Source organism: Opisthorchis viverrini (genome assembly GCF_000715545.1).
Source record: "Opisthorchis viverrini unplaced genomic scaffold opera_v5_91, whole genome shotgun sequence".
In the NCBI taxonomy this organism is placed as follows: Eukaryota; Metazoa; Platyhelminthes; class Trematoda; order Opisthorchiida; family Opisthorchiidae; genus Opisthorchis; species Opisthorchis viverrini.
In genome coordinates, this window is record NW_008751746.1 from 1,360,508 (window position 1) to 1,370,641 (window position 10,134).

At 43.3% G+C, this 10,134-nt stretch overlaps 1 protein-coding gene across 1 annotated transcript in view; it reads right to left on the minus strand.

Annotated features, from left to right (window-relative positions):
• T265_05041 (hypothetical protein) overlaps positions 1-9,796 on the minus strand; it is a gene marked incomplete at both ends in the record, with an annotated part of 54,661 nt that extends 44,865 nt beyond the window's left edge. Inside the window, 5 exons of the mRNA XM_009169941.1 lie at positions 4,727-4,774; positions 6,122-6,271; positions 8,796-8,898; positions 9,449-9,633; positions 9,683-9,796. Of these exons, the coding sequence (XP_009168205.1) occupies positions 4,727-4,774; positions 6,122-6,271; positions 8,796-8,898; positions 9,449-9,633; positions 9,683-9,796 (600 nt within the window). The remainder of the gene's footprint in view (positions 1-4,726; positions 4,775-6,121; positions 6,272-8,795; positions 8,899-9,448; positions 9,634-9,682) is intronic.
• Between the last annotated feature and the right edge of the window lie 338 nt (positions 9,797-10,134).

The window sequence follows — 10,134 nt, forward strand, 5'->3', positions numbered from 1 at the left end:
TATAGGATCTATTTCTACCCGAGTACGGTCAGTTGCAGGTCCAAAAAACACTCTTAGTTTCATCCATCCGGAACAGAAATGCGCAGCGGAAATACCATATGACAACAGCATGATAGTCAATGAGGAATTCCGACACAACGTCGCTAACCTTAACCTCAGTAAAATGGCCATGGAATGCGCTAAACTCACTGGACCGTTTGTCTAGGTCACTGCACAAAACAGTGGGCTTCAACAAATGGCTCTAACAGAAGTGGAGAAGCTAAGAAAGCAAGCTGACATACTGTGCTAGTGGCTAGAATGCTTTTGTTTCAAACCAGCCAATCCTGTGTTGGAACTTGAAGAGATGAAGCGTCATGCTAGCACAACAAAAACTAGCGAGAGTTCGGAATAGGAAAGTGCCTTTTTCACCTAGTACACCATTTCCGTCTTTGATACGTTCAAGTCAATCGATTTTTTGCTTAACTTATATAACAGAACAATGCTTCAAAAGCACCTCTGTAAATCGAGAAGATGCATCTGACTTGACGACGATGAATTTCATCGACAACAAATAAGAACGGATTCGTTTATGTTTGAGTTGTTTTATACACGGTCACATTGTGGAATGGTATGACGATTTGACCACGGTTTGGAAGTTTATGAACTCGTTGAATTAGCTGAAAGCACAAAGTCCACCGATAAGTAAAAGGAGGAAAATTAAAGATCATTACTAATAAGAACCGTCTCCCTATTCCTAAGATTTTTCTCTACTAAGCTACATCATGCACTCCTGTAATAACAAACTGTAGACACAAAAACCCGCCCAAATATGAGGTAAAGGTCACTATCCTTGCTTGCATAAGGTATGTAACAGGTGCCCGTCATGTGAGTTCATTACACCAACAGCTGATTTATGCACATAAACTTGTTTTTCTTCAGAGTATTCGTTAACTGAAGTGTTGTATAGGGCTGTAATTCCAGAACAAAAAAAACAGATCATTAACCAATTGTTTAAGGGGCAGTTTGCACCAATGAGATGATAGGACACGCTGCAACCCTCACTGTCTCTGTGGGACACTGCTATGCAGAAAGCGAGAGTTTATGCCTGGCTACTTGATACACGAATGCAGGTTTTCAGACGTCGAAACTAATCGTGGCGATGCAGTGTCAAATACAAACAACCAAGTACCTATCTACGCCAACGTCATCAAACGTCCGTGTTGAGTTCGATAAAATTGGAAAGGCAGCATCTGATAGGAAACGAAGCGATGGTGTAAAAAAAATGCACTTTCTGGAGATGACAGCCAGTCACATTAAAAATCCTTCAACTGTCGAATGAATCTGTACACTGACAAACCCAACTGGGTGCACAAATATGATCCAACGACTTGACATCCGCACTATGTTCCCAATAAGGTGCACATAAATTCAGATTTGCCATGATCAGTCTGGTTAACCTCCAAAACAATCATTACTGCGTGTTTTCCTTAAAGGTTACTTGTTTCAGTGGCGCGTAAGCCACTTCCACGGATCCAACTTAGGTAACAGTCCAAAATGAATTTTCAAACTCCCAAAGCCGGATTACCTAGACATTCTTGATGTTCGCACACTGAAGTAGAACAACAAGCGGTTCATTCTTGCACACTAGTTCCCTCTGCATTGATATATGTTGTCTGTCACAATCCAGGACTGAACTGACTGTGTCCTCACTCTCCTCCGGTTTTCGGCTGGTGACAAGGACATAGCTGCGACCAGGCAGACTAGGGTGAGAATTGTTCCCTCTGCATATATGTTGTCTGTCACAATCCAGGACTGAACTGACTGTGTCCTCACTCTCCTCCGGTTTTCGGCTGGTGACAAGGACATAGCTGCGACCAGGCAGACTAGGGTGAGAATTGTGCTGAGCCATTAGGCGGGGTCTATAGATGCCAAGAGAGCCGATGGTAATCGCCCCTGCGCGACTCGTACACTAAGCCTCATTATCCTGGAAGATCCATCGGGAGAGTGACATCTATTCGGAAGGGTCACACATGTCCAACAGCCTACACCCCTAATTGAAAAATCTTCCAACAAGCTCTGGTACACTATTCAAGCATTAACTACAGAATAAGCGATGTTATCGTACACTGCGCGTTAAGAGCTGATGAGGTGAAACGTTTGAGAACTAACGGCCCACACAATAATCCATTAATTTCCATGTTACCGGGCTGAAGCTCGGTTTTTATTGTGGTCCCCGTTACAGGCTAACTTTCGTTGGTCCATACATTATAATGCTTTCATATTCCATTAACCTACAAGAATGCAGATTGATTTATCTACTTAATCGTGAGTAATTTTGCAATTCATTTTAGGCATCTTCAGGGCACGAAGCTCTATTTAGGAGGAGGGCCTACTTTCGAGGGATTATTGGGGTGTTTAAGCTTCGCGTCGCTGAAGACCTCCACCACACTGGAAACGAACCTGCATATGACAGGTAGTCATGTACTTACTTGGTGTCAGTGTTGAAAAACCCCGGGTCTTGGGATCTTTTCCAGATAAGTCCTGCCACTAATGCAAAAAGTGCATGTGCGAAAAGTTAAGCCCCGCCACTTTTTGCCGGCTCCAATTTAATGTACGCAGACAATCTTGACCTATTTTTGATGAAAACAATTCTGTATCCGCATCTAGGCTCATTTGTGCAAAACTTTTCTCCGTTCGGACGTAAAACCTTAAATGAACTTTCTGACGCTTTTAACTCTCGATCATGACCAACAGATGGCAATACGTTTTTCGCAAAGCCACGGAGTGATCCATCAGCAACGTTTATGCCACCAAATGACACTTTCAACTGTTTCTGACAGGGGGAGGTGTAATGCCCGGCAGTGTCGGCAAGAAATCGACCTTCAAAAGAGAACTTGGCTGGAGCGGTCTAGGATGGAGTTTAGGACAGCAATTCTGTTCATTCATTGCTGGTCCAAAATTTTTGCAAAACCAAATTCTGTTCAGAGGAATTATCTATTAACCACACGACTGCTATTTACTGGAAGAACTTTCTTCGCGAAGTTTGCGCCTGGCGGCTTTTGCAAACTCCAACAATTATCGGCGGTCCAGGTTTACACGTCAAGATGGATAAAACGCTAATATCTCGCTATAAAAACCACACCGGGCGAATCCTTCCCCAGCAGTGGATTTTCGGATGGATCTGCCTGGAAACTAACGAGGTGTTCATGTATGCAGTGCCAGATCGAACTGTGGTCACTTTGATGGACACAATCCAGGCCTGCATCGCTCCCGGCTCAATCATCATCTCCGATATGTGAGCGTCAAACAAAGGAGTTGAAACGATGATTGATATTAATTATACTAATGAAACGGTTAAGCATACTAAAAACTTCGTGAATCCAACGACTGGAGCTCACATACAAACCATCGAATCTCTTTAGCACGTCTACAAGATGCACAATAAACGCTAACGTGAGTTTGTTTGGAGGCAAAGGTACCGAAAAATGGACCTTTTCATGCAAATTATTAATGACATGTCCCAATTTCACCCTCTTCAGTAAAAACTAAAGGTACAAATTTTATATCCTCTTTTTTCTAATCTTTTATGGGTGGTGGGGGTCAATTTTTTGGCGGGGCTTATCTGTAAAAGATCCTAGCTTTGTTGGAAGAAGCCTTTTCTTCTGGGAAAATAGAGTGGTCCTTGTTGAAAGTGTGACGTGGCCTTTCAGAAGATGCCAATTTAAAACAAAATGTCACGGAGCCAGATCGAATGAGTTGTAATTTAGGTGGGGACTGGTTTCTGTTGGAAGGGGTCGAGGTGAAGGATACTATTGTGTTTACCTCGTAAGTGAAAAACATGTTAGAAAATCTGAAATATATGTAACTCGAGTGCACTACTTATTTGTTCGCCTGTTTCTCCAGGAGTATGGTGTTAAAAACAAGGAATATGTAGAGCAAAGGACTACTAAAAACGTACTTCCGAAAAGATAGTTCATGCATGATGAAAAACTCAAAGGAAAGGGTGTGCGATCTTGTAATACGCAGAGAGAACATGCAGTATCAGCGAAATTTGATATCAGGCCGTTAGAGAACCGAAAGCTAATATCGTGCACCCACCCCGGAACGGCTCTCGCATAAACCGTCACAAAGTAATGCGTGAGAACTATAATTCATAGGTGCAAAAGGGTGGGCGTGGACCAAGTTTGCCGCTACCTTCTTCAACCACTCGTTTGGTTCACAGTCCACCCTGAGCATTTGCATCTGAGCGATTCGATGAGGTAGCAACATGCGTAAAAAACAGTAGCATGATAGTTCGATCCATAAGTTATGAGATCCGCGTGGTGCATGGTTACAAGTTTATCTTTGTGAATCACCCGAGCTTAAGATCCTCGGGCTCAGCCTGACCATCGAATTGGAGTGTGGCTACCGAAGCGTGCCAACAACTATTCACAGTCAGAATGAGTTTTGGATATTGGACAGGAGCCAAAGACTATGGAGCTGTGCAGTATAAGAGTGGAGGCTAATTAGTAGTAGAGTTCTCTTTTAGTACGTACAACTTAAATGAAAATCATAGTAGCACCAGTAGACTAACATGAACCGAGCATACCATCACGCGAAAAATATCCTATATTCAAACGAATTTTTAAAAACAGGTGGTGACCAATTGCTACCTAGATGTACGTTTCTGGGGGACAACTCAGTGGCATGAGATCTGAGCACAGTTGATCATGTAAGAACCGGAGGAAGGTCAGGAAAGTAGGCTTACGTGGGCGTCTGCAATTCTCCAGGTAACGGCCTCCCGAAGGCAATTGAGCTAAAGTTAAAACAAGCAAGAACAGAATCAACATAACATCAAGCAGTGATCAGAGATGATTGGGAAAAAGTAGAAAGCACCTGGGCCACTGCACGTGTTTCACGAAATAGCAGTGCGAATTACGACCAGAATAATACATAATAATAATAAAATGTACAATACACAAAAAGTCCAACATTTTTGCTTTCCTTGGAACGCCTCATGAATACCGAAAACAGACCCAGTAATATAAAACGATTTAGCAGTGAAACACTGTATAACCAATGGTCGGGAGCACGTAAACATCAGCGAGCGATTGGGCTAATTTATTAATGTTGGGCGACGTTTTCAACTCCGAAAGTCATATTACCAAACTCCAAATTGAAAAGTTCAAAAGTGCTTCACCTTCAACTGAGACACCCCATCTGTGAGTTGTATCAATCTCGGTGATGGGACCAGTCAACGTTAGCAGCCAGTAAGTTGTTACGACGGGTGGACATAAAGCGCTTGAACACACACACTACGGTTCAAGACTATTGTTCGTAAATGCTCCACTTACCGAGCGGACAACTGGAGTGATTCGTTTGACGTGCACGTATTTGCTAAGGGAAAAGCAGGCAGATATACACGCCCGCAAGCTAATTTAGTGTTACTTGGAGATTAAGGTGTATCTCAGAATTTCCAGACCATCATGCTTATCAACCGGTGTATGGTACACGAATTTCTTCTTGGACAATATTCAAGTATTTTCCTGATATGATACTATTTATAGGGTAGTCCAATCCCGTCAAGTTTGGACTGGTTGCTCTGGGGAGAGCAGAGTAACTGGCGAGTGAACGGAGAGCTCAGTCATATTGCCCATTGAAATGTACCGATGGTGAAAGCCACACTGGCTATCATACAACTACAGCGTGCGGACCATACCACATCACAATATGACTACTTGCACAGCTCCAGAATCTTTTACACTGCATACGGCCACAGTATCGCACACTATACTAATCATTTCAGTTGGTCCAATAAACCAGGCCAGGTTCTCCAGCACAAGATCCAGCAAACACTGTGTGATTCCCGAAATGTCTATCCACTACATATCGACTGTTTTGCGTTTAAGTACGAAAGCTTCTGGTCTCAAGAACACTGGGAAAAATACTGGCCCATCCTTCGCAAGAGAGCGACCCCTTTGAGCGGAGGCGTCACCACGTCAAGCAGCTCCTGTAGCTGGACAGCGATGTTCAGCCAGGCGGAATAAAACTGAGTTAAGGTCACCTTCGCAGCGCACGGTTTATCCAGTACGCCTGTTTCAAGAAAAGTGAGGCTGTAATGTGCTTTTTGGTCCGTCAGTACTTTTCAGTTACATTTCCTTACCTCCTTGACACAGATGCGCTCTTCTATCGACTCCTCTACACCCGTGGGTTGTTGTTTCAACCGGGAAATCGTAAGGTGCTGACGTTTATGGGCTTCGGTGACAGACTTCAGGTATTCAAGACCCGTCTCTATGATCTCTTTAATGCACACCTGGTTTGAAGAGAGGAGAGAGACAGAGGAAATGAATGAAGGCACCTAAAAGTTTATTAGCAAATTCCCTGAACCTTGTTTTCATCCCGAATAAAATTAAAGTAACACGAAGTGTCACAAATATGAGAATGGAGGGGAAATATAAATATATCCTTAGACTGCACTGGTTATCAGAAGCATGAATTCCTAGCTAAGCCCTTCAATAAGCTTCAATCGCCGCAGTATTTGAAAGACTTCTAGCATGATTCAAAACTTTAACAAGAAACTGGTGTGTTCGAGTACTATGTTCATGTGACTGGTTGAGTATGCAGGGAAGATTTCTGTCGTCCTTACAGAATGTATAAAGGCTCGTTTTCGCACCTCATTTGTGCCCCCTAATTACTGTTTGGCCAGTTGGTTCAGTTAAATACGCATCAGGGGGAAGAACTAAAGATAAATTGAGACACAACTTTTGTGCGATTACATTTGTATCGATACACTCATGTATATTGTATGTCACGCCCCATGGGCCAAGCTGAAATATGAAATAAAGATTGGCATCCTTTCGGCAGTTTTTTGAATACTATGGACGCAAAATTTTACCACGAAACGAAACTACAGAAACTCTCGACCCAATCGCTAAACCAAATCGCTCCAAGAACCGAATCTTTTCAACAGAAGGCGGTTGTCAACCTCATCGAAACGACGAAAAATAAGTAGCCTAATACGAGTGATTTGGTTGAAAGCCAGTTAGCTGATGAACTTGGTCAACGTTAGTGGTTAATCAACCAAAAACTATATTTAAAAATGAATTTTCACTGTATCTGTTGTGTCTTGCTGATGGTGCCGCATTTTCTAAATAGATCCTTGGCTTCCTGCTCCGCCCATTACGGTATATCAAAAGGCACGGTTACTTGCAACAGCCCTTTATAGAGGCAGAGGATGATTGTTACAACTGTATTCATAGGGTCATCACAGAATGTTCCGTAAGGCTACACTAGAATCTTCGAGCTAAAGATTCTCGATCCAGATTGGCTGACATTCTGAGCAATCAAGGCCTGTCTGCATTTGGTCCGGAGCCCGCGCGTGACACATCCGTCCAATCGACGTGATGTTCGGCTATTAAGAGCCGCTGGTCTCCGATCAATATCAGACGAAGCTACAGCAAACTTGAGTGGTAGAATGAACTACCGACCTGAGAGTTTACGAATGTCAATGATATAAGGGGTGGATGATGCAGTATATAGGTTTGCAGTCTCGAAATGCCAATAAATACGCTGAAAAGAAGGCGATGCATTTATAAATATTTTCCATCCTTCCTTCAGTTTTATGCTGTGGATTGCCGGATTATTTCTGGAGCGACTTTTTTGCACATCTTCGGATGTTTGTGTGCAGTTGGCCATCAAAAAAGGTGCGATACAAGTGACATGGAAAATACGAATATTTTGCGAAATAATTAAAGCCATGCCAAGTCCATAGTCCATCCTTTAGACACCGGTTTGACTTCGATAGCTTCGGTCATCCTTTTCAACCGGTTTTCTTCCTTGTAGTCCAACATTTTCTAGAGCACGTGATGTGATTGATTCTCTTCCAGAATCCACCACTGAATGGAAGCTAGACTTGTTTTTTCAGGCTTACCACTAAGCAGTTCGTGTCAGTTTTACTCCCCATGTACCAGTTACGCCCCACTGAGAACTCAACTCCAAAGAAACATTGTCTGACTGTCCTCTCAGATGGATAGTGCAGACATTTGTTTATAGGTAACACGAGTGTGCTAATATAACACATTCGGTACAACTGTCCCAAGTCACAGTTCATGAGCGCCCGTTTACTGGGAGGTATGTAGACACAAATTTACCATCCATGGCAGATTAGTATCGAATGGAGAAGTTGTGAGGAGAATCGGTTAGGGTGCAGGAGGATGGGCCTAGCATTACGCCGTATCTGTTGGGTGTTTAGTTGGACATGACTATAGACAGCAAACTGTAGTTGAGCAGCACGACTACGAAGAGTCCAGCAAACCGACCGACTCAAGGATATGATTCATACGCTGCGGTATTTTCCAGCAGTATTAATGGACCACATCAAATTAATTCACAAGTGAACATTCCAGAGTAGAACAAATGAATATCGCAGATAAGTTGCTGAAAATATCCGCCAATTCAAGAAGGTCCCCTCATTAGGTTGAAACACAGATACTGATACATTCCCATAGCAGAAAAAGATGGACGGTTTAGTCGCTTGTGACTGAAAAATTATGACGTATTCAGAAGAAAAAGTGTAGTACCCGCGACGAACGGTTGCTCTTAGACGGATGCTAAGGAAACTGGATGGAATGATCACATGGAAAGATAGTAACCGGCAGATTGCCTGTATGTAACGGAAGTGATGGACGCACATGATCCATATAAGAAAACTGGTTCATTATAGCCATATGTTACCCTCGATACATACAACAAAACGAACACCACATAGAAGCTGAGAATTGGCCCGAGATGTCTCCCATGCGAAGTAAGTATGGGTATTCGGGAACTCAGCTACTCACCTGTCCCCGCATTGCCACAACAATATTCTGAAGTCGAGCGTTGAGGCCAGACAAGACGTCTGAAGATAAGCGCTTTGAACCTTGAATCTGAAGACTGGGCGATCTGGTCATATTGAAAAAAGGATAGACCGCAGTGCCAATGAGAGATGGAAGATTAGTTGCAATGAACTACAATAACTCCCCTTAAGTTATGCTCTTCCAAACTGAGTTAATTCACCTACGATCCTCCCCGCAATTCCGGGATACTGCTGAAACTCAAGTGCCTGTCAGAAGGATTTCTGTTTTCTACATGACAATGGCAAAGCCTCACACACTTGAAAAGAGCCACCATATGCGCAGAGTGAAAGAAATATAACAAATCTGTAAGTGCATGTAAGACTAGCAGGGGAGTGTCAGGACACATCATATTCTCATGGATCTCCCAGGTGTCGCATTCCGTGAATTTGTCCCGACCATCAAGACAGAATTCAGTTAGAATGCCTATTAGTCACGCAGATGACCTGAAACCCATAGGCATAAACACAGTCTAGGCGTTCATCGGGTGTCCTGTCATTCTTCTGGGGGACAACTGAGTATGAACTGGCAAAATAGAAACCCCAAGGTTAGACAGCACCTAAAGTCACATCAGGATGACCATACGAAAAACCACTTACGACTTAGGGTAGGCTGTATCACAGGTGACACGCAACAACACCGTATGTTTGTTCTTCGGCAACCCGGTATTGTGCGCGCCTTTGTGCGTTTTTTCATGCTTTTTTCGAAAACCAGAGTGGAGCGCGACAGATATGTTTAACGGAAAAGCCGCATCACCAATCACACGCAAGCTGTCGACACAGTTCTGTAAATATATATGCACGGGAATCCGGCAACATGTTCACATCACCTACCAGAGGTTTGCATTCTAGGCCGTCGACCGAGACAATTACATCAGGAAAGACGGACAACAAGACAAACAATTCTTCCTTCTGAAGTTCTTGTGGCGTACGCTCACTGTCGAACATAGTACACGGGTGAGAATGCGGCTAGTTCACTTCATGCTGGTCATCTGATAATATCGCCGCAACAGGCGAAACAACCATCAACTCCAACACATCTGAAATGATAAAATAGCATCAAAAATAAGGAGGGTAACTCCGCTAAAGAACTGGTTCAAACAAATCTGCAGAAATATATCACTTGACATTCGGCGGCAAGCAAATGCAGTCAGTCGTTTAGCTACTCAACCACAAGCCCTGTACCGGAGTAACTAGCTTAGGCCCAATAGTTCTACTTGTCCGCCTTAGCACACAATGAGGAAGCCACATGATAAATGAAGTTTGGACGTGAAACCGTGTGGTGC